Genomic DNA, 26,305 nt, shown 5'->3' with positions numbered 1-26,305 from the left:
GCTGCTTCCGCTGCACCCAGTGGCTTGATGGAAAAGACTTAGCTCCTGAGCAGGCTGGAGCACAGCTGCTGCAAGATATCCTGCTGGCCCGCCTGAAGCCAGCCGCCAGGAGCAGGGTGCGGTGTGAGGCAGACCGCCTGCCCACGATCCCGCGGCTCACGCGGCCAGGTCTGCCGCTCCTGCAGCCGGGGCTCGGCTGCCGGCGCCACCACAACCAGCACCCCTTTGCCAGGAGCCCCGAGGAGGCGCTGGTCTGGACCTTTGACTGTGAGCACTGCGGCAGCCGTCTGAGGCTGAAGACCCGGGTGCGGGGCAGCGGGGCCCGGGGTGAGCTGCGCGCCTGGCTGAGGCCATCCACGCGGAGATGGGGGTCGCTTCCTCCAGCTCTGCTCTACACGCTTCCAGCGCCGTCTGCCACGCCTCAGCCCCGTGGGCTCCCGGGGCTGCTGCCCCAGGCACGGAGCCTGCCCCTCTCTCCTTTCCCTCGTGAGCACCAGGGCCGCCGGAAGCCGCAAGGTGTGGAGGTGTGGCCACGTCTCCCGCACGGCCAGCCGCTGGCCTTCCGCAAGTCTGTGGGGAGAGGGTGGCCGTGCGGGCAGGGGGCGTCCTGATGCGGGGGCAACCACCGCGCCGTGGAGATGGCCGTGTGGGGGGCTGAAGAGCTGAGTCTCCATCACAAGGAGCTGCTCACGCCGCGTGCCCTCACTGGGGACGAGCACACAGACCCCCACGGCCAGCCCGCCGGAGTCCAGCTGTGCTGCCCCACCTGCCGGGCCACCTGCGGCTCCAGGGAGGCCTTCGAGAACCGCTGCTCCTCCCTAGAGCATACACAGATGCTGGCCTTAGACATGACAGTGCCCTGGAAGCGCTGCAGCCTGCCTACTGGGCTTTCCACGCTGGAGCTCTGCCCGAGGTGAGGATGGGGCGGTGGGATGCACCCACCTTCAGCTTGAACCAGGGTTCCCTGTCCCCTCTGTGTGGCCAGCACCTCCCCAGCCTCTGAGGGGTGGGGAAGGGAGGTCTAGGGAAGCCGCCTGTGCCAGGCGCTGTCTTGCGGAATTTATTCTTGCCCCCCTCCCCCGTCCCCCAGGCCCAACCTCCGTGAGTTCGGGGACGTGTGCACCAAGGCACATTCAGAACAGGAGCTGCAGGAGTGGACCCAGCGCACCGGGATGGTGGCGTTGAGGGAGCACAGCCTGGCGGGAGGGGCTGGTGCCTTACCAGGCCCGGCCGCTGGCCGAATACCAGCGGAGCCGCAGTGAGGTCCTGGTGGTAAGTGGAGGCTGAGAGAGTGGCTGGGGGCAGGGCTGGGGCCAGGCTCCCCCGCGCAGCTGGCTGAGACCGCTGAAGGCGTATCTATGCACTGCAACCAGCCCCTGGCGCATCAGGCCCAGGAGAAGCAAACTCGGCACGCCTGGACCTTCACTATCCACTCTGAGGTGAGGGGTCAGCACGGCCAGGGGTGGGTCAGCTGGGGTCTGGGCTCTGCAGTGGCCTCTCCTGAGGCTGTGATTAGGCTGCCCTGCGGGGTGATTCTGGGGGGTGTCTGGTGCAGAGAAGGAGGGGCCAGGCTGGTCACCCTGAGGGCCCCACACAGCACCATCACCTCGCTCAGCGTCCACAGGGGCTCAGTGACCCCATTTTGCAGAGGGAGCCCCAAGGTTCAGAGGTTCAAAGAGGCCAAGGACCCTGCTGGTGTCACAGCCCGGAAGCAGGAGGGGAGGGAGCGGTCTGTGCACCACCCTGGGCCCTGATGGCTGGGACAGGGTCCAGGGGTCACCTCACCATCGTCTTCTCCCCCAGGCACCCCTGCTACACGTGGCCCTGCTCAAGCAGGCGCTGGGAGCAGACTTCTCACGGGTGGCCCCCAGCCCCTCTCTGGGCCAGGTCTTCATGCTGGGGAAGTGCTTCTGCACGCCCGGCTCCCCAGCCCAGTTCCGGGTTGGGGTGCGTGTGCAGAGCTCTTGCTTCGGCGCCGTCCAGCAGTGGGTGGTCTTCCACTTCAGCCGCTGGGCAGTGCTGCTGAGGCAGCTAGAGCTGCAGCTGGGCCAGGTGCACTCCTGGGGGCTCTGGGGGACGCCTGGCCTTCCAGAGGGGCTGGCACACTGGCAACGGCCACGTGGGGCCTGGCGTGGAGAGGACGGCCAAGCAGGCAGCCCTGATGGCCACGTACAAGGTGCCTGCTCTGGGCCTGGAGCTCTGTCCTGGCGGCCTTGACCTGGGCCCATCTCCGCCGCCAGCTATCGGCAGAGGCTGCACCAGTGTCTCTATGAGGAGGAGGCGGCTCTGAGCAACCGGTGGCCAAGTGGTAGGGGCAGGCGAGCAGGTGGGGGCGTGGAGGGGCCGGCCGGGCCGCGGCTCTGGTCAGCTGACCCGTGACCTCCCCACCAGGCTGAACCTTCAGGCCGGTATCCCTGAAGACGGCGCTGGAGACGCCAGCCCTGGGCATCCTCTTCCCACCACCGGGAGCGCTGTACGCGCAGGTGCCCATCCCCTCCCTGGTGCCAGACACGCACAAGGGCTTTCTGCTGGGCTGAGCGGTCAGCACAGCCCTCGTGGCCCCCGTGCCTGCACCTGACCTCAGGGTGCTTGAGGCGCCCGTGGAGACCCGGGCCAGCTCAGAGCGGACGCTGTGGCTGCTGCCGCCCGCCCACTACTGCGCATCCCTGGGGCTGCAGCCCGAGACCAGGCGGACCTTAGAAGTACAGTTCCAGATGGACCCGCTGGCCCTCCCCCGCTGGCACCAGCCCGTTGCCCTGTGCCCTGCCCTCCGCCCGGCAGCAGCAGGCAGAAGCTGCCCGTGGCGGTCGTCACGGGGACCAGCCCAGGGGGCACGCAGCCCACCGCCCCGCCGCTGATCTGCGGCCCCTGTGGCACGGGCGGGACCTACACACTGGCCATGGCCTCCCTGGAGGTCGCCCGCCAGCCCCACACCAAGGTGCTCATCTGTACGCACACTAACAGGTGAGCCAGAGCCACTCAGGCACGCCCACCACCTGCTCGCCGGGCCGGGCACACGCGGCTGTGATGGCCTCACCCCAGGACAAGAGGGGCACCTGGGGTCCGGGGCTCTTGCTTGTTCCTGGGGTCACTGGAGGCCTGGGCGGCTGGTTCCAGCACATCAGAGGATGGGGGCTGGGCCGGGGGGGCAGCACAGCCCCTGGGGCCGGTCCCAGTCACTCATCCTCGGGACGCCCCCGACAGTTGTCAGTGCTGGCCTGAGGACAGGGGACATCTGCGCTTCAGCCCCATTGCCCGGTCTCCATTTGGGCCGTGGGTGCCTCCACAGAGGCCCTGGGCCAGGCAGGGTGGTGGGCAGGGGTGTGGCTTGGCCCGCCCAGCATTTCCTGGGGCGAGACTTGGGTGTTTTTTGAAGAAACGGATTCTTCACTTTACTGTGAGGTTCCATTTGGCCAAAACCATCTCAGTTCTCCGACACTGGCAGCTGCTCAGGCTTAGGGTCTCCCCGTCTCTGCCCGGGGCTGAGTCCCAGCAGGCCTGGGGGCCCAGGGCTCCGAGTGGGGCAGGGCTCCAGCATGTCCTCCGGGTGTGTGGGTCCTGGGCACCTGAGGGGCTGGGGGGCGAGGCCCTGGCTGCTGCCCCCCCATGGCTCAGGGCTATCCCCAGCTGCCTGGCCCCCACTGTGCCCTTCTCTTCCTCCCTCACGTCCTCCCCCACCACCCCGATGCCCTGCTATTGCCCATTTCTCCTCAGGCTCCGACCTTCCTCTTTCTCTGGGTCTGTCCCCACTGCTGACATTTGAGCCCCGTGGGGGCCAGTGCAGGGAGGGGTCTGACTGCCTCGCTTGAATTCTGGTGTCCATTTGAATTCAGGGCTGGACGCACAGTAGGTGCTTTGGCAGACAGCTGCTGAGGCCCTCATGGCCTTTCTTCTCCCTGCCCCCCGCGTGGCAGCAGACATCTATATCGCCTAGCATTTCCACAGCCATGTCAGCAGCGGTCACCCCAAGGCCACTCCACTCTGGGTGATGGACACGGGCTGCCCACTGAGCCAGACAGACGCGGCCACGCTGCGCTACTGTTGCCTGACCAAGGACTGCCGGGCCTTCCGCGTGCCGATGTGGGCTGAGCTGGAGCGACACCGCATCGTGGTCGCCACCGCGTCCCAGGCCCGCAAGCTCAGGGTGCCCGCCAGCTTCTTCTCCCACCGCGCCCCACTCCTTCTTGAGGATCATCGATGAGGCCACCCAGATGCTGGAGTGAGAGACGCTCACCCGGCTACGCTGCGCCACGCTCGGCATCTGCCTGGTCCTGGCCGGGGACCCCATGCAGGTCGCGCCCAGGCTCTCCCGCGCAGCCGGGGCCCCGTGGCGGGACCCACGCTGCCGCGCTGCCTGGCCCAGCACTGCCGGGAGGAGACGCACATGGCTGCCGAGAGGGGCCACATCACTGCACGGGAACTACTGCTGCACCGAGGTCATCGTCAGCTTTGTCTCCCGCCACTTCTACGTGGCCAGGGGCAGCCCCATCCACGCCAGTGGCAAGATCCTGCACCACCCCCAACACTAACCTCTCACCTTCTGCCACGTGGCGGGCAGCCCGGAGCACGACATGTCTACGACAACTTGGCTGAGCACGGCCGAGGTCGTGTAGGTCATTGAGAAGGTGCAAGAGGTCTGTGACACCTGGCTCCACTGCTGGGGCGCCCAGGAGCAGAGGGCCATCTGCGCTGTGTCCCACGGTGCTCAGGTAGGCAGTGCCCAGGTAGCCCCAGCTGCCCGGGAGAGCCTCCCTCCTCCACTCCCAGTGGGGAAGCTTGGCAGAGGACAGGGCACCGCCTCCCCGCCCCATGGCCTGGTGGACCTGTGTGCCCCCAGGCTGGGCCTCCTCGGTCTCAGTTTCCTCTTCTGTACAAGGGGCTGAGGGATTCACCTCCCAGGGCGTGGGGGCCAGGATCCCGTTTTTGTCGGGGCCGCTGTCCTTTTGGGGCCCCTCACCGCACATTGAGAGCTCACCCGGGCCTGCTGACCTGGCCGTGTGTGCCCAGGTGAGCACGCTGAGGCAGGAGCTGAGGAAGAGGAACCTGGGCCAGGTCTCTGTGTGCAGCTTGGAGATCCTGCCAGGTGGGTGCTTGGTGCTGGGGAAGTGGGCACCCTCCCCCTCCCATCCCCCTCCCAGGGCACCCACCCTTCTGGGTGGTGGTGCTGACCATGGTACACGCCCACCGGAGCCTCTGCTGAGCCCGGGGGCACCTGCCCTGGAGTTCTTCACGGACGCTCCCATGCTCAACAGCGTCACCCATGCCCAGTCCCAGGTGGTGGCCGTGGGTGACGCCATGGCCCTCCGCTCCCTCGGGGCCTGCAGCCAGCTCTGGACGAGCTTCCTCGGTCCGCCCCGGGGGCCTGTCTCTGGGGCAGGTGGAGCAGAGCCTGGTCCAGAGGCAGCGCTGGGCCCAACGAGCAGAGAGCTCTGTGGCAGCGGGGGCCGGGGACCCCATCCCAGAGGAGGGGCGGGGGAGCCCTGCGCCGACAGCTCCACCCTGCAGGAGCTCCTGGATGGGACCCGGAGTGTGACCGTGGCCGTCTGGGAGGACGGGCTGCTGGACACCTTCGCCAGGCCCTTGTCCCCCTGGCCGATGCAGCAGTATGTGAACCTGCCACGGGCCACACTGCAGAACTGCTTCTCAGGCATCGCACGCGGTACCACCGCTGCACTTTGCAGCAGGAGACCTTCGAGCGGGGGACCGCCATCCCACCAGGCGATGAGCACCGCGGCCCCATCCAGGTCAAGGGCCGCCTGCACCACGGGATGGCCTTCGCGGGCGACGAGGTGCGGGTGAAGGTCCTCAGTGAGGGTTTCACAGAGCCGCTGGGCCACGTGGTGAGCGTGTTCTGGAGGGGCTGCCGCCAGCTGGCCTTTGTGTGCCGCGTGGACGAGTGGGACCCCGCGTCGTGACCCCCAGCGATGGCTCTGTGACCAAGACCTTTGTGCCTGGGCTGAAGGACCCGCTGCGGGTGCCCGTCTACCGCCTCCTGCAGGGCCATGTGCAGCACGTGGGGTAGGAGCAGGTCTCGGCGGAGGCCCGGCACCGCTGGCTCTTCTGAGCGCGTAGGCCTGTGGCAGCAGTGCTTCTACTACCTGCTGGGCGGCGTCCTGAAGGTGCTGTCCAAGGCCACCACCTGGGAGCAGAGTCTCCGAATTCCAGAGCTGGAACATGGGCTGAAGTGGGGAGCCTCATCCGACCCAGCCTTGGTCTCCGAGGCGCTGCAGAATTACCACGCGGAGCTAAGCCGGGTGCCCAGCTGCTGGGAGGAGTGCCGGAGTTTCCTGATCTTCACCGTGGACGCCCAGGGCACCTGCAACCTGGACGACGCGCCCTTAGCGTCCGGGGCCTGGGCCCCACGTACGAGGTGGCCGTGCACATCGTCGACGTGGCCAGCTGTGTGCCCAGGGATGGGGCAGTAGACGTGGAGGCCGGTAGGCGGGGCGGCGCACTCTACGCCCCTGACCGGGAGCCGGTGCACGTGCTGCCACCAGCCTCTGCCGGGAAGCGCTGAGCCTCCTGCTGGGCCGGGACCACTTGGCCACCTCCCTGTTCCTGACGGTGGAGAAGGACAGCGACCGGCTCAAGAGTCTGCCCTTTGCGCCCTCCGTGATCCGCTCTGACCACCAGCCGTCCTAAGAGGAGGCCTGCCTGGACTCCGTGGACGCCTGCATGGCAGCCGCGTGCCACTTCGCCCAGGTGCTGTGTCAGCGCCGTCTGCAGGACAGCTGCCATTACAAGCAGCGGACGAGGACAGCGCGCTCGGCTTCCGCGCGGCCCACGTCATGGGCAGGGAGTACAGGGTCTAGCTCACCAGCCTGGTGGCCGCATTCCTGGTGGATGACGAGTCCACAGCAAAGGTCACACCTGTGAGGTGGCAGCTTGCACCCAACCGCTACAGGCTCAGGGCCCTGTGGGACCGGACCCCTGCCCCGCCCACTACCACTGCCCGCAGCTGGCCGAGCACGCCCATGGCCTGGGGAGCTGCCCGGGGCTGCGGCTCATGTGGCGGCGGTGCCGCATTTACTCGGCGCAGGTGGCTGGGCCGTGCCCCCTGCTGCCTGGCACCCTGCTTGATGCCCACACACGTCCCGTGGATGCTGCCATGTAAGCTAGCGAAGGAGCAGCGCTTGCCTGAGGAAGCTGCCCGGTTCAGGAGCAGGGCGCCACGGAGCCCAGGCCTCGGGAGCCGGGTCAGGCGCGCCAGAAGGAGCTGGGCAACGGGGATATGCTGCAGCTGCGGCTCAGTGCCACCCTGCAGTGTGGGCTCCTGGCGCCGGCCCTGCAGCTGTGGACCGTGGCGGCTGGCCTCAGCCTTTGACTGGAGCACGTAGATCAGCCAGGGGCCTGCTTCTCGGGCCACGTGCCCCATGTCGCGTGCAGCCTCCGCCGGCCTCAAGGACCTGGGCGTCCGGCAGATCCTCGTGGATGAGGCGGGCACGGCCACTGAGCCCAAGACCCTCATCCTGCTGGTGAGCTTCTCACAGGCTAAAGTGAGGCGAGCAGTGAGCTCGGTGCTTGGGCAGATGCCACCGGGTGTGGCCTCCCGCCCGGGGTGCAGCTTCATGGTGGGGCGGTCACGGCCGTGGGGGTCAGGACCGTGCCTGCCTGTCTCTCCAGGTGGTTCTTCTTGGGGACCACGGCAGCTGCGGCCTGTGGTCAAGAATGAGCAGCTGCAAAACCTGGGCCTGGACGGGTCTCTGTTCGAGAGGTAGCACAGGGGCGCCCTCCCACTGGACACGCGGTACTGCATGGTGAGCAGCTGGACCCTGGCTCACGTACTTGCCTTACAGCACGAGGGCGTCTGTGCTTTCCCTTCTGTGGAGTTCTACAAAAAGAAATTAAAGACGTGGCAGGGCCTGAGGCAGCCGCCCAGCATCCCGGGCCACTTGAACAAGGAGAGCTGCTCTGTCATCTTTGGCGATGTGCGGAGCCCTGAGGACAGCCTGCTGGTGTTGACGGACCAAGGGGGCAAGGATTCCAAGGCCAACAAGAGCAGGCGGCAGCTGTGGTGTCACAGCCGGGCCTTCCCTGTTCTCCTTCGCACAGGGAGGGCTCCCTGGCGGGGGAGGCAGAGGCGTCAAAGGAGCCCAGGGCGTGACAGGCACCAGGGCTGGCTTCACCCGCACCCCCTGGTCCCTCAGGTCTGCATCACCAAACAGCTGACCCTGAGAGGGACAGTGGACCCCGAGGACATCGCCATCCTCGAGCCCTACCATGCCCAGGTGTCGGAGATCAGAAAGAGACTCGAGGAAGCTGGTGTCACCGGCGTGACCGTGTGCTCCGCCACCCAGAGACAGGGTGAGGCTGGCGGCAGCAGGGGCCTCACCACGCCCCCCAGCCCCCACCAGGGAGCGAGCGGCGTGACGCCCTGGTGAGCACCGTCTGCGCCTGCCTGGAGAGCGGCCTGGACCCGTGGCACGAGGAGCTGGCTGAAAAGTTCCTGGGCCCAGGAGGCGCTCTGCATCATCGGTAAGAGCTGCTAGGTGGGGGAGGGCTGGGGCCGCTCCCCGGGGAGGAGGGGCACTCGGTGGGGGTCTCCACGGACCCTCCCCCCACTGGCAGGAGACCAGCTCCTCCCGCACTGCTGCTGCCCACTCTGGAGCGGACACCTGTGAGACCCAGCGCAGCCTGGTGCTGCCTGCCTCCTGCAGGTCCCGAGGGGCCATCGTGTCTTCCTGGAGACCCCATCCGCCCACCACCCTCAGGCTGCCAGGACAATGAGGGAGAGCCCTCTGCTGCTGCTGCCTGGGGGAGCCCCTCTCAGCAGGATCCCACGTGCTTTCAGTGCTCATTGCCGGCCACCTCCCCGCCGCCTGCACCCGCCTGACTGAGCAGGGATCACGGAGCTGGCGCGGCCAAACACAGTCACCACCTCCTTGTCTTGGCTTCTCCAGGGCTGGGAGCAGGCCAGGCCGCACCTGGTGCGCAAACTTGGGAGAAAGGAGGTAGGGTCTGTGATCCCACCCTCCCTGCTGATCTGCGGTGCTGGGACATTTGGTGACAGGGAGCATCTTGGGGGTAGGGGGGTCCTGGACCAGCACGAGACCTGGTGTCCCTGGGAAGGTTTGGGGTCAGGAAGGGAGTCGTGTCAGGGCTGCTCCTGGGTCTCTGGCCGTCCCTAACCACACGGGGTGCCGTCTGTGGGGCTCACTTCATTTTTTTTTTTTTTTTTAGTTTATTTATTTGTTTATTTTTGGCTGCGTTCGGTCTTCATTGCGGTGCTCAGGCTTTTCTCTAGTTGCGGCGAGCAGGGGCTACTCTTCATTGCGGTGCGCGGGCTTCTCATTGCGGTGGCTTCTCTTGTTGCGGAGCACGGGCTCTAGGCACGTGGGCTTCAGTAGTTGTGGCACGCAGGCTCAGTAGCTGTGGCGCACGGGCTTAGCTGCTCTGCGGCATGTGGGATCTTCCCGGACCAGGGATCGAACCCGTGTCACCTGCATTGGCAGGTGGATTCTTAACCACTGCGCCACCAGGGAAGTCCCATTTAAAAAAAAATACACCAAAAGCCAGTGTCTTTTACTGGAACAGGGTCCTCAGCCCACACTCAAGGAGGCCTCCCTGGAAAAGGTGGCCTTTTCTCTGCCACCACTGCCCCGTCTGACTCAGACCCACAGCTCTGTGTCCTTCAGGGGCTGGTGCCCTGAGAGGGGAACCAGATGACAAGACCCCTGCGGGGGTGCAGGGCTCTGATGGAGGTGCCCCAGGTGGCTGTCATGTGCTCCACCCAGATTTCTGCAGCCCCCTCACACCCTCAGGCCTGCTCCCAGGTCAGGGCCTTTGGGACAACCTGACCGGGTGTGCATTTCTTTGCAGGATTGAGGACCTTCACCTGCCCCTCAGGGTGCATTTTTGTCCTGCCTTCTGTGGAAACCTCTGCCCCCGACCCCAGCCCTTCCCGAGGCAGCTCTGACCTTGGAAACCGCTCTCAGTGCAATTCCACTTCCCCATGGCCTCTGTGCAGTGGCGACAGCCCGGGGGGCCCTGCTCCAAAGGGCACTTCTCTTCTAGGGCAGCCACAAAGGCATGCGGAATTCTAGGGTCTCCCGGAAAAGCGCCAGAACAGAGAAGGAGCAGATGCCCCGAGGCAGGGAGCCAGGCTGTCATCAACCTGGAGTCAGGGAGGGCTTCCAGGAGGAAGAGGTGTTGAAGCCCCGGCTGGACCGCGGTCAGACAGCTGCAAGGTGGGGCCGAGGGCAGGGCGGAGGGCGGGGCCTCGTCGCAGTGAGGGCCAAGCTTTTAAGTCTCGGGCGCGATTTGAAGCCTGCGGCCGTGTGTGCCAGGCAGCGAACGAGTCCAGATGAGAGAGAGGCCAGCGAGGCATAAAGCCGCGGGCACGATGGGGTGGGGCGGACGCGGACCTGTGCCCCGGCCTCCATGGCCACACCGGGAGGGCGCTTCGGAGCCCTCCGCAGCCGGGTACCTGCGGTGGCACCGCCTTACCCGGGGAGGTCGCGAGGCGGGGCCAGGGGAGGGAAGCGCGGACTCCGAAGTTCCTCGGACGGCGTGCCAGGCCCCAGCACCCACGGGCAGCTCCCTTGGCGAGCCCTCACCCCAGCGTGCGGGTCTCTGGATCAGTGTGACCCAGCACAAACCCACATCTCTGGTCCCCTCGCCTCTCCTGCCCTTCTCCCCTCCCCAGACTTCTCTCTGCCATGCCCCAGTCTCTGCTGCTCCGGACATTTCCTTGGAGCAAAAGCACAATGGCTCCGCCCGGGACCCCTGGGAGCCGTGGGACAACTCCATCTGCAGGACATCCAGGAGGGAGCCCCTCATAGCCACGCGATGCCACAGATAGCATGACAGTGTGGCTGGACCCCCTGGGTGGCATACAGCAGCACGCAGGTGGCTGGAGAGGCCTGGGAGGGGAGCTGCAGGCTGAGACCATACCAGCCCTGCAGAGGACACTGGCCATAGCTGGGGTGCGTGGTGCGGGGCCTTTCTGACCCAGTTAAGGTCCCCGCCTCACCAAACCGCTTCTCAGTGGGGGAGGGGCCCTGTTCCTGACCCCTGGCCCTGGCCACACCTTATCTTCTCAGGGGCCTGCTGTCCTAGTGACCATCACGGTGTGCGTACGGAAAGCTGGTTGGCAGTGTACTGAGGGCGGCTCTGGCCTTTTCCCGTGGACAGTCCTCCTCGGCCGTAGCCAAGGTACACGGTGCTGTCCCTCCTGAACCTGAAGGGCCAAGCTGCTGGAGCAGGTAGACGCCGATGACTGCGTCGCCTTCAGGAAGTGAGCGGGCTGCTGGCCGAGCTGGGGGCACACTGGCGGGCAAGGACAGACTCTCTAGGTCGCCCGTCTGGGGCTGGACACCAGGAGCGGGTGGGGAGGGGCGATGGGCTGCAGGGAGGCCCCCCCCGCCAACAGGAGGTATGCATTTGTGTGGGTCTGGGGGGGTTACCCTACCAGGCTCCCTTGCTAGGACCCTAACCCACCTCGCAATGGGGGTTCTTCAGCTCCTTTTGGGGAGAAGATAGTACTTTTATTTTCATTAAAAAATAATAACAAAATGTCCTTTTGGCCTTGGGCCCCTGGCCTCGATGAAGCTGGGCTGACAGTACTGGGGCCTATCTGTGCCTGCAGGTAGTGACTGCCCCCACTGGGGTCCGCGCAGGACTTGGGGGTATTGCCCTCCCTGGAGGAGTCCCAGCGTAAGAGGCAGGAAAGGTGGCCTGAGCCTGTGCCCAGGTGTCACAGCTGGTTGTTGTGAGGGGGATGGGGGAGGGGCTGGGGCTGCCACCTGGCAGAGCCTTGGGGCAGCTCTCCTCATTGGCAGTGGCAGCTACGTGCCAGGGCTGAGGCTTCTTGCTCCAGGGGTCAGTGTCCTGGAAAGGCCAGCCTGGGGCACCCCCTGGAAAAGGAAGCAGGAGCTGGGGGGGCAGGGACTTGTGGGTGGGCTGGGCTGAGTCAGGAAAAACGCTCATGTGGCTGCCACCTCCTTTAATAAGTAAGTAGGTTTGTTTCTTCAATTGCCTATGCGTGTTTATACTCCTCTTTATTAGTGCGTAAGTATTAAAAAACCATTTCTAGGAAGGTGTGGTCAGGGCCGGGCCTAGCTTGCCCAGCCTCCGGGGGGCGGGCCCTTCAAGGGCCCTCGGCCCTGTCTGCAGGGTGAGGCTGTCCAGCCAGGGCTCGTACACCAGCGTGTAGCCCTCCACCCTCTTGATGGTGAACTCGTAGGAGCGGTTGGGCAGCAGGTTTGGGACGTCGAAGGCGTAGGCGGCCACGGGGATGATGCTATACTGCACGCGCTCCTGCTGTGTCTGTGGGTCCAGCAGCTTGTAGCGCAGCTCAAACTGCTCTGGCGCGGCCGGCTGGAGCGTGACAGACCAGCGCAGGCTGGCCCAGTCCTGGTGGGCCACTGACTCCTCGCGGTCGAACGTGACGGGCGTCTTGGCGCTCAGCGTGACCTGGAGGTTGGGGATCTTGGTGGCGTTGATGTCAGACACCAGGCGGTGTTTGATGTGCAGACGCCCTGGCACCATCGTGGCCAGGAAGCTGTCCATGACGGCCGACAGGTCTGCCAGCCGCTGCTCCACGAGCCCCCAGCCCGCCAGGAAGGGCTGAGGGTCCGGTGACTCGAGCAGGGCGTCCAGCTCAGAGCGGCCGTGGCCCAGCTGCTCCAGCAGCTCCCCTAGCAGCAGGAGCTGGATCTTGGCCTGGGTCGCGCCCACCTTCTTCATGCGCTGGAACTTCTGGGGCTCGATGAACTGGAACGTGGTGGGCAGCACCCGCGGGTTCTGGTCGCCCAGCGCCAGGTGCTTGGGGAGGATCTCGATGTAGTAGGAGCACTTCCTGAGGAGCTCCACGCGGGCGTGGTGGCGCTTAAGCAGCTGGGGGCTCAGGTCCACGGTCAGGAACTTGCGCAGAGCGTTGCGGCGCTCCGCGTAGGTCCGCCACGTCTCGGGCTCTAGCAGCTGCCGATCTCCGGCCTCCCCCACCTCCTCCTGGTCCAGGAGGCACTGAGGGCTGTCCAGCTTCATTCTGTCTGGGTCCAGGCCTGTCACCTGCAAGTTCACGGTCTGGGAGCAGCGGGTGGAGGGCCCGGTGTGAGCGGGACGGTCAGACCGGCCTCTGCCGCCCACCCAGGGGCTCACTCGGGGCAGTGTTTGTGTGGGGGTTACTCCAGGCCCACTGGCCCCCATGCTGGGCCCTCTAGCCTGCTGGGGGGCGCGGGGAGGACTTTGTGGGGAGGGCTCGTCTCTCTGGAAAGAGGCTGCTTGGAGGGCCAGGTGAGCAGGCTGCAGGTCTAGATAAAAGCGGACACCGCGGGGCCAACACGACACACTCTACTGATGGTTGTTTGTGATGACACAGGGCAGGGCTGAGACGGGGGCTCTGGGCCAGGGCGGCCCGTGCGGAAAGCCCAGCCACTGCCCAGCTTTGCGGCCGCGTCTGAAAGGGGGTCACGCTGCTCCCTGGAGCTGTAGACAGGATTCGGTGTGATCCTGTCTGAACAGCACCAGACCCCAGCTGGGGACACCACTGTCCTGCACACCTTCCACACCCCACTACAGGTGCAGAGCAGATGACTGGGGCCAAGCCCAGGAGGCAGGGTGGCTGCCGGCCTCAGCTCTGAGAAGTAAACATGCCAGTTCCTGGTTACCGAGCCCTGCTGTGTCCTGGGGCCTCAGGACCTCCATGAGCTCACTGAGTCCATGAGAAAAGCCCCTGAATGGTTATCCTGCCTCACAGATGGGGTGCCTGAAGTAGAACAGTTCGTAGCTTGCTCTCAGTCCAGGCTTCTAGCCCACCGTAGACCCCAGAGCCTGAGTGCCCTTCTGCACCCGTCCCCAACCTGGGTTCCCAGCTCTGGGTGTCTGTGGGAGGGGCCACTGCACCCCACAGCTGGGCATAGCTGTGCTCCCAGGCTGGCAGGCCCTGACCACAAGGCTGGGGCTCCTTGCAGAAGGGACCAGCATCCCCGGCTGCTGTCCCAGGTCCCAGCCACCCCCAAGGGCAGTGAGACAGACTCAGTGGCTTCAAGGGCTGGATGAAATCCAAATGGGAGTTGAGAGGCTGAGTGACTCGCCCAAGGCTGCTCTGCTAAGGGGCAGAGTGAGGTTGGGACCCAAGTTGGTCTCCCCCACCAAATGCCAGGCCTTGACCTTCCTGGGGCAGAGGTGGCAGACCCCGGTCCTGAACACTGCAGACAGGGTATCTGGGCTGAGGTGCAACTGAGGCCAGGACCCAGGACTCCTGCCCTAAGTCCTGCGGTGGCCGGAGCCTGGGGCAGATTCAAGCTGCTTCTGGAGGGAACTCTAGCTCCAGACCTGGCTACAGGTCCGGGTCCGAGGTGTTTCCAGATGCCCACCGTCTCTCAGGTGGAAAAGGCAGAGGGGCTGCTGGTGAACTCCTCCAAAGAAGCCTCTGTCCTGGCCCTCCTACCCCAGACCTACACCCTCCTCGCCTCCAAGACCCCCTACAACCCCCACCCCTGGCCCCAGGCCCACTTCTCCCCAACCGACCCCCACCCGCGCCCGCCTGCCCACCTCCACCACACCACCCTAGTCCTGCATCCCCCCAGCCCGCCTCCCCGCGCCCACTTGCCTTTCGTCCTGCAGCGGGCGGAGCAGTGCTGCCGACTGTGCGCTGAGCCGGGGTGCCCAGCCTTGCGCCGCGGCGTTCCGCGGGTTGCCATGGGGACCGCGGGCCTTTGTGACGTCCCGCCCCCCGGGGGGTGGGGGCGGGGTGGGCGGAGAGCCCAGGGCGTGGGGGTCGGGCGCCCTCAACCTGAGGGGCTGCGGGCAGGTCGCGCGGGGCTCGCTCCCCGCCCCAGGACCCGACTGAAGGAACCAACGAGTCTCAGCCCCCGGGCCCGCCCCCAGGTTTCAGCTCAGACCGTCCAGAGGCTTCGCTCCCTTCCCTGGGAACGTCATGGCCTGAGCCCCGGCCGGGATGCCTCTTCAAGCCAAGGGACGCCACTTGCCTCCACCCCCTTGCAGGTCAGTGGTGGGGACCCTTCCAGGATAGGGTGTCTGTCCCTGAGCTCCCCTCCCCCCAGGGCACGCCCACCACTCCCGGTAACCTCACTCTTGGGAGGAGGCTTTGCCGGGCTAAGCGCCCATCAGATGTCCTCTGGGTCCAGGCCTGGGAGGGGGTGCGTGGGCGCCCTGGGCGCTAACTCTGTAAGTTGTAGCTGTTGTGTCGTTATTTAGGGGTCTGAAACGCAAGAGCTGGATTATTTGGAAAGGGGGTGCTATCTGAAGGTTGAGAGGGAGGCTGGCACCTGGGAAGTGGTGAGAGGAAGCCGCCTGCAGCCCTGCGGCCCACCCACAGATAGGGGCTGGGCGGCAGAGCAGTCTCCCCTCCTGCTCTGGGTCAGGCATGTCCTGGACCTCTGCCATCTCTGGCCCCACCCCTGCCAGTGGGCCTCTCTCAGCGCCTGTTCACAAGCGTCCCCTCCGTCCGGTGCGGGACCAGCAGACCGTTCGCCACTACAAGATCTGGCGGCAGGACGGCCAGTTGCACCTCAACGAGGCTGTGTCCTTCCCCAGCCTACCCAAGCTCGTGGACCACCACGAGGCCCAGAGCCTGTCCCACGGCCTGTGGCTGACCTCGCCCCGCCGAAAGGTAGGCCCCTGCCCCCAACAGGGACACAAACCCTCGGGTGGAGGTGGGTGTGGGTCCTGACTCCCTGACTGGCTGGGGGACCCCTGGGAACACTCAGCCCAGGGACTCTGGCTACGTGGGAACCGTGGTTGTACAGAGCCGGGCGCGGGGGGACGGTGGGCAGGGGACGTGTCCTCCTTTGCCCAGTCACTCTCACCCTTGGGCCAGCTAGAGGTCAGCTGTGCTCCTGCTGCGTCCTGAGTCTCTGGACTGGTGGGAGCTCGGGCCACGTGCCCAGGCGAGCTGCCAGACGGGAGTTTTGTGTGGGTGGCAGTCAGGCCAGTGTCGCTGGCCCAGAGCAGGTGCGGGGGAGGGGTGGTGGTGGCGTTTGTTTGCAGGACACAGCAGGGGTCAGCCAGGCTTGGGGCAGTCCCTGGGAGAGCCTGGCCACATGCCGGACACTGGGACCCTCCCAAGCAGGACGTGGCCCTACATTTGAGGATAGACCAGGGGCTGACTTCCCGAGGATGGGGGCCCCCCGCCCCGTGTCCCTGCAGCATGAGCTGGAGCCCCTGCCCCACTGTGACGATTGGGAGAGGCCGCGGGAAGAGTTCACGCTCTGCAGGAAGCTGGGCTTCCGGCTACTTTGGGGAGGTCTTCAAAGGGCTCTGGAAGGACAAGGTCCGAGTGGCCATCAAGGTGATCGTCCGAGGTGAGCGGGCTCCAGGCCAGGGACTTCTGGCTTTACTCACGGGGGTGGGGCAGCCCAGCAGCCCTGGGCCCTGACGCCCTGCCAACCACTTGCCGCCCTAACTTGGATCGCCTGTGGCACCTACCGCAGTGTCCGGGTGGCATTCTCCTTTCATGCTGTTATCTAAATGCATTTATCTTAAAAGGGAATTTTAAATTCTTCATATAAATGGAAGGAAATCCATTAAAATAAGTAGATCACTAGAAATCTGAAAAGGTTCATCTAAAATCTTCTTGGGACCCACCAGAGGTTGGGATCGCCCACTTCAGGAACCAGGGGCCCAGGGGTGCGAGGGAACACACTTGGGAGGGGGTGTCCCAGCTCCACAGCTGGCTCGGGCAGGCGTAAACCACATAGGGGTGTCTGTGGTCCCTGGGGTGTGGGGAGAGCAGCTGGTGGGCACAGCGGACCCTTGTGTGAACAGCGGGGGCCAGGCTGTGTCTGCCCTGGCATCCTGGCTTGGGAGCTGGGGCGTCGGGGAGGGCGCCCGCATTTCCTGCGCCGCTGCTGCGTGCGGGCGGGGGTGATGGGTGGGACAGGGGCTCAGCTCCTTCGAGGGCTGCACCCAGCAAGGCCGCCCGCCTGCCCCGACAGCCGAGCTTCTGCGTCGGCACACGTTCCAGTCGGAGATCCAGGCCATGAAGAAGCCGCGGACAAGCCCATCCTGGCACTGTGGGGGACCCTGGGTACAGCATCACAGAGCTCCTGCCCAAGGGGAGCCTGCTGGAGCTGCTGCGGGGTGGGGGGACCAGAATGCCTCGTGCCGCTGGAGGGAACGGGAAACAGGCACAGAAAGAAAAAGAAAACCCGCCCCCCCCGCCCCCCCCCCCCCGCCTGCATGCCATTCACCAGACAGCCTGGGATTGCTCATCAGCCTTCTCTGTTTTAAGAAAGGATTTAAAATATCTTGTGATGAATGTACCATCCGTTCATTGCAGGAATTTGACAAAATACAGATAAGAACGAAGACAAGAAAAGCCACTCATCATTCCTACACCTGCGGTGAACTGAGGCCATTTTAATCGAACGCTTGGCGTGGCCTGCCTCCCCCCCCCACTTCTGGAACACACAGGCCTGGTTCTCACTGCCGTTCTCTCTTCCTAGAAGGCGCTGTCCCTCCTTCTGGTGCTTGTCTGCTTACGCACCCACACTCGCACACACGCGCTCACACACCACGTATCCCGTTGCTGCACAGACCTCATCTGTGACAAGCCCCGGTGTTTCATTAAACACCCAAACCAGACGGTCGCAGCCAATTCGTGGAGGCGCCGTTGTATGCAGATGCAGCCCAAACTCAGAGACGCTGAAATAGGAAGAAACGTGCACCGTGGGATAAATGACACCCAGTATGCATATGTGTGTATCTGGGGGTATATTTTATTTTATTTATTTTTAACATCTTTATTGGAGTATAATTGCTTCACAGTGCTGTGTTAGTTTCTGCTGTATAACAAAGTGAATCAGCCATATGCATACATATATCCCCATATCTCCTCCTTCTTGCGTCTCCCTCCCACCCTCCCTATCTCACCCTGGGGGGTATATTTTAATACGGCAACATTTGCAGTGCTTTTCACTTGATCATTGCAAGCAGTTTCCTGTATCACTAATTGTTCATCAGAAATGAAATCCTGACGGTCTGTGCACCACCACGTGGATGTGCCACGTCCACTCAGGTGCCTGTTGAAACCTTTTGAGGTTTTTAACCGTGTAAATAATGCTGTGATGAACATCTTTGTACATACGTCTTTGCGTTCCTATTGCTTCAGTGTGGATTCCCAAAGGAAATTCCAAAGGGTATGTATGGACTGTGGTAGCTCTGATACCTGATAGCCCTCCACAAGGGCTGCAGTGGGTCCACAGTTCCAATTTTAAACCAGGCCATCTGCCCTTTGTCCCAGCCCCACCCCTGAGCGCAGGAGTCTGCAGAGAGGACTTGGCCCTGGCTGGCCCCACTCACGCTGGCCTCCCCTGGCCTCTGCAGACTCCGATGAGAAAACCCTGCCCATCTCGGAGCTGGTGGGCATTGCAGCACAGGTGGCCGAGGGCATGTGCTACCTGGAATTGCATAATTACATCCACGGCGATCTGGCCGCCAGGAACATCCTCGTGGGGGAAAACAACATCTGCAAAATCGGGGACCTGGGGCTGGGCAGGCTCATCAAGGTAGGGCCAGGGGAGGGCGGAGAGCAGAGGGTGCCGGGAGCTGGAGGTTCCCGTGGGCCTCCCGCCCTCAGGTGAGATGTGGGCTGTGGAACCCGAGCTGGGTCTTCTTTTTTTTAAAATTATTTTATTTTTGGCTGCATTGGGTCTTCGTTGCTGCAGGCAAGCTTCCTCTAGTTGGGGCGAGTGGGGGCTACTCTTCATCGCGGTGCGCGGGCTTCTCATTGTGGTGGCTTCTCTTGTTGCAGAGCACAGGCTCTAGGCGCGCAGGCTTCAGTAGTTGTGGCACGTGGGCTCAGTAGTTGTGGCTCGCGGGCTCTAGAGTGCAGGCTCAGTAATTGCGGCACATGGGCTTAGTTGCTCCGCGGCATGTGGGATCTTCCCGGACCAGTGATTGAACCCGTGTCCCCTGCATTGGCAGGCAGATTCTTAACCACTGCACCACCAGGGAAGCCCCCGGAGCTGGGTCTTAACGGGATCAGGAGGCTCCTGGGAGGGCAGTGCAGGCACTTGGCTGAGTCCAGGAGGACAGCTACACGGGGCCAGCTCGGGCGCCCAGCGGCTGGGGGCAGCGCAGCAGGGCATGGTGCGCAGGTGGCAGGGCGTGCGGGGAGCGGGCCCAACCCTCACTCGCCCTTGGCCAGTGTCCTGCTTCCATGCTCAGCCTGGCCCAGCAGGCAGGCGATACCAGCACCTCCGGGACTCTCAGTCACACGCTGAGAAATTGAGGGGTTCCTTTAATCGTGATGCCCCAGAGCTAAGTGTCAGCCATTCCAGTGTGCTCCTTGAGCGGGCCCCAGCGTCACGCCAGCTTGGCTGCTAACCCACCGCCCCTCCCGGTGTCTCCTTGCAGCTCACTTCTAGAGAAACTCTGCCCCTTGTCCTGGGAAGCTCTCTGCTGGGTTTTGCGACTATGGTCCTCTGGGGCAGGGCCTGTTGGGGCGGGTTCTGCCTGCTCAGCTCCGGCAGCACGGGTCCCAGGGAGCCCTGACGCAGTGTGGGTCCCGACTGCACACTTGCCCACCAAGCACTGGGCTCCCCGAGCCTGTCCATGCTGTGGGGAGGGAGGGTGCAGGCGGCCCCCAGGCCCGCCCCCAGCGTGTCTGATCGCAGAACGTCTACCTCTTCCATGACCACAGCATCCCTTACAAGTGGACTGCCCCCGAGGCACTCTCCCGAGGGCATTACTCCATCAAATCTGACACCTGGTCCTTCGGGGTTCTCCTCCATGAGATTTCCAGCAGGGGTCAGATGCCCTGTCCAGGTACTGGGCACCCAGTGTTGCCAACTGCGGGCAGGGCGGGAGGGAGCCGTCACCTGGACACGGCCCCTGCACCATTCACTGGGTGCCTGATGCCTTCCAGGCGTCACCGTCCAGAGGGAGGGCGTTAGAAGTGAGTGACAGGGATGCAGAGGGCGAGGGCACAGCCCAAGGCTTCCTGCGGGAGGGGGGGCGGCACTGGCCTCCCTGCCTCCACAGTCCCTCTTGTCCTGCCCGCCACAGGCATGTCCATACCTTCCTGAGGGTAGAGGCGGGCTACCGCATGCCCTGCCCCCTGGAGTGCCCACCCACCACACACACAAGCTGATGCTCTCGTGCTGGCACAGGGACCCCGAGCAGAGGCCCCACTTCAAAGGGCTGCGGGAAAAGCTCTCCAGCCTCAGAAGGTACGAGAACCTGCTCTGAGTCGGCCGCCTCCTTGCCACTGCCTGAAGGCCAGGCCAGCCCTCGTGAGGGGCCTGAGCAACCTCGGATCATGGGAATGGGCTGACCCAGATTTACTGAGGATTTACTGAAGGTACCAACAGCTCCCAGAATCAACCGGACACTCCCGAGAAGGGGCTCGGGCAGCCCTGGGCCCACCTGTTGCCCAGTGCAGCCAGGAGCTGGGACTGCCCCTTCGCCTGACACCAGCTCCTGGAAAGTGCTGGGACCTCCACAGCCAACGCCTGCCCTGGGGCTCCAGGAGCCAGGTCGCCCCTCCTTCTAAGGGAGTGGACCTGTCCCTGGTCCTGACCCAAAGCCCACCAGCTGTCAGGACCAGGGCTGAGCTTCCCTGGCCGTGCGTGGTGGGGACCTAGGCTTTGGCTGCACTCCCTTTGCCCTCTGGCCTTGCCTGAGACCTGGATATAAGGGGGTGTGGACCCCCCAGTCCTCTGTGGAGACAGGGGCACTGACGCCTCTCCCCGGGGCCAGCCGCTGTTCCTATCCAGCTGCCTCGGCAAACGGCAGCTGCCCCCGGGGGGTCTGGGGGGCCACGTCTGGACACTGTGACCGAAAGGACTGGGTGGGTCAGGCTAACTGTGCCTGGACACACTGAGGGTGGGCAGGACAGAAGGTGCAGCCTTTGGGGGCCACGAGCCACCCAAATGCCTTGGGATGGACTCCCGACTCCCGTGACTTAAGAGCGGAGCTGGGGCGGGGTGGCCAGCTGAGCCCAGCCCGCTAACCAGTGGAGACCACCCCTCTAGGCCCCCGCCCTCACACCAAGCCTCTGTCCGCTCCCTCACTGAACTGCCCTCTCCTGACCCCCAGGCCCCGGTCAGTCTCTGGCGGCCAGAGGCATGTGGATGCCACCAGCCCCCCCCACACCTGCCCCCCCCCGGAGGCCAGCAGAGGATGGGGGCACCCCCAGCCACGCACAGAGCTCCCAAGCAGGACTCTGCCCAAAGCTGGGCTGCCCCGGGTGGGGCCCCGTAGAGCCTCCCACACCCCCTTCCCCTCACCCTTAAAGTTTTGGCTGCCGGGGGCCCTGCCCAGAGTGTGCCTTACAAGAGGCTACAGGAGACACCGCCCTTACTGGAAGGCATGTGGGAGAGAGCAGGGCGCGTGAGCTGCTCCACACCAGGTTGAGGACGGCCTCCTCGAGGGCGCCGGGCCCCGCGTCTGAGGGCTCCGGACCCAAGCCAGAGACCCTGTCTCCTGCCGCGGCAGCAGGGGCCGAGGCGGGCTTACTCAGAGGACCCCGACCTCAGTGGCTGCCCTGGGACTGCCTGCTCTCCCCGGCTCCCCAGGATAGCAAGGCACCCCACCTCTTCTCAGATACAAGGCTCCACACTCACCGGAGCTGTCTGCCCACGTGAACCGGAGCCAGATCTCAGAGGTGGCCCGCTAGGGAGGGACCCCAGGAGGGCCCAGGAAGTGAGAAGTTTGAGGGGTTGGTGACTTCTCCCGCGGGGGTGGGGGTGGCATGGAGCTCACACACACACCACGTGGCTGCTGGCTGCTTGTTTATTTTCTACTCGGTGCAAGGCACAGGTTAGAGGGCGCCGGGAAGGCTCTCATGTGGCTTGGATAGTAAAGAGTGGAGTTCTCTCAACTTCCTTTTTGGTGTTTTGCTGTTTTGCTGTTAAAAACCCAAGTGCTTGTGTTGGCTGCAGCCGATCACTCTCAGGGAGGGGAAGGAGGGGGGCTCTAATGAGAAGCCCGCCCGGCAGCTGGTGGTGGCCACTCAGGACGGGGGCCTGGAGTTGGTTTGGCCAGGCTGGCCGCCAGGCTGCTGCTTCCCCACGGCTTCCCGAGCCAGGTCACAGGTGATCATGCCGGTGGAGGCCTGGGCTGGTTCTGAGCTGGAGGAGAGCACGTGGTCAGAGGCTGCTACCACCTCCCCCCCCCACTGGCCCCCAGGAAGGTGGACTCACTGCTCTGGGGACTCCAACACTGTGGCCATGAACGGGAGGGTGGACTTCCCGAAAAAGAAGCTGGCCCACCAGTGTCCCGGGTCAGCTCTGGGGAGACCTGAGAGAAGCAAAGTGAGGTCACGGTGCTGTTGCCCACCCCCTCCAGTCAGTCCCTGGGGACAGCCAGGGGTGGACCTGCGCTCACCGGGGTGGCGGGGGATGCCTTCCCCGGGGTACTCGGCACTTCCGCAGGAGCTGTTACTGGAAGTGGAGCCCAGGCGGCCTGGAGAGAAGAGGCCAGGTCAGCTCCACAGGGCACTGAGCCCCCAGCCCACCGGACCAAGGGCTGGCTTTGCCTGCAGCACAGGGCTTTGCCTGTCAGCACAGGCAGTGCCAGGTGTCCTTAGCCGCTCACTCCCCACTCGGATACGGATTCTCAAGGAACTGGAGCTGACACCACAAGCTGGGTGGGGGAGCCCGGGTCAGACTTGGTGGGGGGCGGGCAAGGGGCTTACTTACGCCGGTAGTAGTCGTGGGTGGCCACGAGCGAGCCGCTGGAGGGGATGGCTGCCATGCTCTTGCTTATGGGCTGGTGGAAACCTGCGCACGCGGGGGTCGGGGTGCCCCTTCGGTCACCGCTGCCTCTCGCGAAGGGCACTCCCCACCCGGACCCCAGGGTCAGCCGCGTGGGTTCTCGGGAGGGGCGGACGCCAGGTTTGTTTACCGAGCCGAGGCGGGGCTCCGGAACTCCGGGACCGCCCTCTCCGCGCGGGCGGCTCTAACCAGCCCGAACAGGCCGCGCGGGACAACAAAGGCGCTTTGTGCGCGGGCCGCCGGCCTGGGGCTCCGGGAAGCGGCCCTGCCTGCAGCCGGCGCGCTCCCAGCTCCGCGCCCCGGGCCCTGCCCGCCGCCTCCTCCCCACCCGCGCCCTTCGGTCCTCCCGGATGCCGGGCGGTCCGCCCCGCCAGCCGTCGCTCCTATTCGGGCCGCTAGACCCCACCCACGCGCCGCCCGGGCCCTCACCTCGGCGGCGACCCCTCGCGGGCCTCGGCGCTCGATCACGGACGGCGGGAACCGGGGCGCTAGGCCACTGAGCCCATCGGCACAGGAGACCGCAACCGACGACTCCACGACCCAGACGCGCCGGGCGCGCACGCGCGGACGCGCCTCCTTATATGGCGGCCCCGCCCCGCGCCCTGCGAGCCCCGCCCCGATCCCGGCCCCGCCCCAGCCCCGGCGAGGCCACGCCCCTGATAGGCTCCAGTCCCGCCCAGGACCCCTGCGAGGCCTACTAGGCCCCGCCCCAAGCTCACCTTGGCCCCGCCCCGCCCCGCCCTGCCCCGCCCCCGTGGCCTGGCCCTAGCTGGCCGACCTTGGAGGAAGTCGAGCCCTGCAGCGTCCGTCTGACCTGGGTTTCCCGGGCAGCGCATCCCGGCCTGGCCTGGGCTTGGGGTGGTTAAATAACCGCTGTCGCAGTCCTAGAGCAGGGCCTGTCTCCCTCCCACCTCTCGTCCCACTTTCCCGGGCCCTGGCCAACCTTTTGGACCCAGGCCTGCTGCTGGTCCAGCCTGTCTCCACCTTTCCAGCTCGGTGGAGGCCGGGGGGGGGGGGGTGCCGGACGGTGGCCCCTGCACTTCCGGTCTGTTTCTGCCGCTGACCCCAGTCCTGGGCTGAGCCCCACAGGCCCAGCCCTCACAGTGCCCCTCTGCTCTGGCCTTCTCTGCTCAGGATGGGGCACTCCCCACTCTCACCCATACTGGGGGGACATCTGCTCAACCAGACGTGGGCCCCCGCCAGCGGGTGCCCTCCCCCAGCTGTCGGCCTGGGTGCCACCCAGAAGGAGCTGTGTGCCTCTAGCTTTCCAGCCCTTCAGGGACCTCATTGCAGGTGGGAAGCTGGGGAGCCCACCCATGTCTCCCTCACAGCTCTGGGGGCTCTGGAACCCGCTCCCCGTTCTCAGCGCCAGCTTGCGTCCAGCTGCTTGCAAGGCATGGGTGGGGGAGGAGGGAGAGAGGAAAGGAGGGCAGGCAGAGGGGGAAGCTTATGTCAGTGGGTGGGGTAAAGACCTCTGTTTGGGGATGTCAGCAGTAGCTGGAGGCGAGGCCCCCAGTTATGGGCAGCCCCAGAATGTTCCGTGCAGGGTCTGGGCCCTGCCACACCCTGGCTCTTCAACTGGGAGGAGGACTTCCTTTCCAATGTGGAAATCGGCCTTCCCCCCACCCCACCCCGACCCCCAGCCTCCCTCTGTAGGGAGGGGAAGTCCCCCTGTCCTCTCCCTGGCTCTTTGGCACTAGGCCCTGGCTGGGCAGTCTCGCCCCTGCTGGCTGGGAGGGTCTCAGGAGATCTGTGGTGGCTTCGGTGGGGGGCCATCAGGAAGATCCCATAACCCCCTGGGCTGGGCCCTCTATATCCTCACACCCCCTCAAGGACCCCTCCAGGATTCCTGAGCCTCAGTCCAACTTCTCACTCAGGAGATGGAGAAACTGAGGCCCCAGGAGGGGAGCGGCCTTGCTGCCCCTGGATGTAACCCTTTATTGGGCTGTGTGGGGGTCAAAGCTGCTGACCTCCTAACTGCGACCTGGCTTGGGTTGCAGTGTGGCCAGGGGACCCTGGAGGAGGTGCAGCTACCTGGCCCAGGTGACTCTCATTCCTTCTCGGCCTTCCCCGTCTCTTCCTGGTGTCCCCATGGACTGGGCCCCTGCTGGTCACTGGGAAAAGGACGGTTCCAGCGTCTCTCCCTGCCACCCATCCAGCCACATCTTTCATGGGCTTCCAAGATAACCGTGGTTCACAGCGAGGGTCAGCTGGATTGCTCATAGCCGTGAGACAAGACCCTGAAGGAGGGACGCGTGGCCCCCCAAGCCCTCACCCCAAACTCCCTTCACAGCCAGAGACCTTTGCTTCCCAGGGTCACCACAGGCACGGCCTGGCCGTCTTCCTGCCCTCCTCCAGGGCGTTAATTCTGGATGGTGACTTTACTGAAAATCAAATTTAATTCTTAAGGGTCATTTGCCATCCCCCACTCCTCCCATGCTCACCAAACCCTGAGCCTGGTCGTGGATCAAATGTACCAGGGCCCTGTTGCTGGGTTATTGGCCACTTGGGTCCATGTGGGCTCTGGCCATCAGCTCTGCTCAGGGCCTCACAGAGCTGCCCACTGTGTGGGGCAGCCTCTCCCCTCTGGTCTCAGCTCTGCTGCCAGCCCCTGACCACGTGTTTGCCTGGGATGGGCAGCAGAGCGCCCTCACCCCAGCCCACCGACTTGCCCGGTTGCACGTGTCTACCCCTCCTGCCCTCCCCTGAGACACACCACCGGTTGGAAGCTGGCAGCATCGGGGCCGTCCCCAAGTGGGGGGCAGCCCCCCGTGAGCTCGAAGCATGATTGGATTGGGTGTTGTGTGGTTTGCGAAGGTGGCGGGTGCCAGCTCTGGCTGCGTGCTGGGGAAACTGAGGACAAGGGCACCGCCTTCGTGGGTTTGTGGTAGGGACACAGGAGCCAGGCAGGGGCGCTGACAGGGGTCTCTGAGTGAGACGGGGGCCCTGACTGGACCGTGTGCTGTTCTGTTCACCCAGTGCTTGGGTTGGCTGAGCACCTACTGTGTGCAAATGGCTCGGCCGGGCATGGGGAGTGGTGGTGAGTCAGGTAGGCGCCCCTTCCAGCAGAGGGGCAGGCCTAGAAGGAGGGTCCCCACTCGGTGAGGGGGGACAGGAGAGGGGTTGTCAGGCTTCAGCTGAGGGGGAGCTGGGGAGGGCCCAGTGCTCAGAGCTGCCGGGCAAGAGCAGGGGGGCTGCTGGCCTTGGACGGGGTGGGGGGCCAGTGGCAGGACCTGCAGTGGGAGAGACAGCCAGGCCTGAGGGCTCACTGACAGGGCAGATTGGTCAGTGCAGTTGACACCAGGAGGATGGAATGTTCCAGCAAGACGCAGGCTTGTCTTGCTCTGAAGGACCCTCAGCCACAGGGCTCTCTGCCCTTTCTGTGAACTCCCGTGTCCCTGTGGTCAGCGGCTGAGTGTGTGGGCATCTCGTAGGGTGCCCCTCATGCATGCCTCCAACAGGACTGGGGTGCCAGGACCCAAAGCTGGGGAGGCCAGCATGAGGGGCCTGCCCAGGGCCATGGACAGCTCATATGGTCAGGAGGGGGGTAGGGTTTGGCGAGGTGACCTGTCCAAATCCTGAACCTGGTGGTCACTCAGGAGGGGACACAGCTGGGGGAA

The 26,305-nt window shown here is 64.8% G+C and overlaps 4 protein-coding genes across 5 annotated transcripts; 2 read left to right on the top strand and 2 right to left on the bottom strand.

The window, feature by feature from the left end:
• Positions 1–623: 623 nt before the first annotated feature.
• HELZ2 (helicase with zinc finger 2) lies at positions 624–11,240 on the top strand. The gene is given in 39 exon segments (XM_089895447.1): positions 624–913; positions 1,091–1,189; positions 1,191–1,272; positions 1,332–1,439; positions 1,804–2,096; positions 2,098–2,198; positions 2,201–2,300; positions 2,405–2,751; positions 2,754–2,964; positions 3,212–3,216; positions 3,915–4,186; positions 4,188–4,317; positions 4,320–4,407; positions 4,409–4,634; positions 5,053–5,083; positions 5,139–5,191; positions 5,194–5,342; positions 5,344–5,468; positions 5,471–5,653; positions 5,656–5,904; positions 5,907–6,060; positions 6,062–6,332; positions 6,335–6,494; positions 6,497–6,745; positions 6,748–6,916; positions 6,988–7,110; positions 7,112–7,149; positions 7,152–7,355; positions 7,387–7,496; positions 7,624–7,642; positions 7,645–7,757; positions 7,797–7,992; positions 7,995–8,014; positions 8,148–8,304; positions 8,355–8,415; positions 8,417–8,475; positions 8,842–8,951; positions 10,015–10,187; positions 11,186–11,240. Coding segments are annotated over 39 exon segments (5,568 nt in total). The 5' UTR covers positions 624–638.
• A 790-nt stretch (positions 11,241–12,030) lies between these two features.
• FNDC11 (fibronectin type III domain containing 11) lies at positions 12,031–13,149 on the bottom strand. The gene has a single exon (XM_022597727.2). It carries the CDS (start codon positions 13,147–13,149, stop codon positions 12,031–12,033), a length of 1,119 nt encoding a protein of 372 aa, XP_022453435.2.
• Positions 13,150–15,156: 2,007 nt separating this feature from the next.
• PTK6 (protein tyrosine kinase 6) lies at positions 15,157–20,185 on the top strand. Its single transcript, XM_022597625.3, is given in 9 exon segments — positions 15,157–15,577; positions 16,114–16,191; positions 16,193–16,268; positions 16,902–16,960; positions 16,962–17,046; positions 18,292–18,473; positions 19,584–19,741; positions 19,975–20,044; positions 20,047–20,185. Coding segments are annotated over 9 exon segments (1,065 nt in total). The 5' UTR covers positions 15,157–15,331; the 3' UTR covers positions 20,158–20,185.
• A 1,503-nt stretch (positions 20,186–21,688) lies between these two features.
• PPDPF (pancreatic progenitor cell differentiation and proliferation factor) lies at positions 21,689–23,251 on the bottom strand. Of its 2 annotated transcripts, none has more exons than XM_089897191.1 (5): positions 23,115–23,251; positions 22,611–22,748; positions 22,297–22,374; positions 22,113–22,209; positions 21,689–22,040 (listed from the first exon to the last, which is right to left on the bottom strand). In XM_089897191.1, exons 2-5 carry the CDS (start codon positions 22,663–22,665, stop codon positions 21,923–21,925), a joined length of 348 nt encoding a protein of 115 aa, XP_089753317.1. In that variant the 5' UTR covers positions 22,666–22,748; positions 23,115–23,251; the 3' UTR covers positions 21,689–21,922. The 2 variants fall into 2 exon arrangements, with proteins under 2 accessions (XP_089753317.1, XP_022453332.1); XM_022597624.3 differs by having other exon boundaries at positions 22,611–22,691; positions 23,115–23,246.
• Positions 23,252–26,305: the final 3,054 nt, after the last annotated feature.

The sequence above is a fragment of the Delphinapterus leucas genome, chromosome 15 (assembly GCF_059928025.1).
Source record: "Delphinapterus leucas isolate spDelLeu-1000000601 "Yukka" chromosome 15, BTC_Dleu_Yukka2, whole genome shotgun sequence".
Lineage (NCBI taxonomy): Eukaryota > Metazoa > Chordata > Mammalia > Artiodactyla > Monodontidae > Delphinapterus > Delphinapterus leucas.
This window is presented reverse-complemented; position numbering and strand designations above follow the sequence as displayed.

What these genes read in the sequence shown, in the direction of transcription:
- PPDPF (XM_089897191.1), bottom strand. Translation starts at nt 22,665, where the DNA reads ATGGCAGCCATCCCCTCCAGCGGCTCGCTCGTGGCCACCCACGACTAC. An exon ending in AGGCATCCCCCGCCACCCCG is followed by an intron (nt 22,210 to 22,296) that starts GTGAGCGCAGGT and finishes TGCTTCTCTCAG; the next exon opens with GTCTCCCCAGAGCTGACCCG. An exon ending in GTGTTGGAGTCCCCAGAGCA is followed by an intron (nt 22,041 to 22,112) that starts GTGAGTCCACCT and finishes GCTCTCCTCCAG; the next exon opens with CTCAGAACCAGCCCAGGCCT.
- FNDC11 (XM_022597727.2), bottom strand. Translation starts at nt 13,149, where the DNA reads ATGGGGGCCAGTGGGCCTGGAGTAACCCCCACACAAACACTGCCCCGA.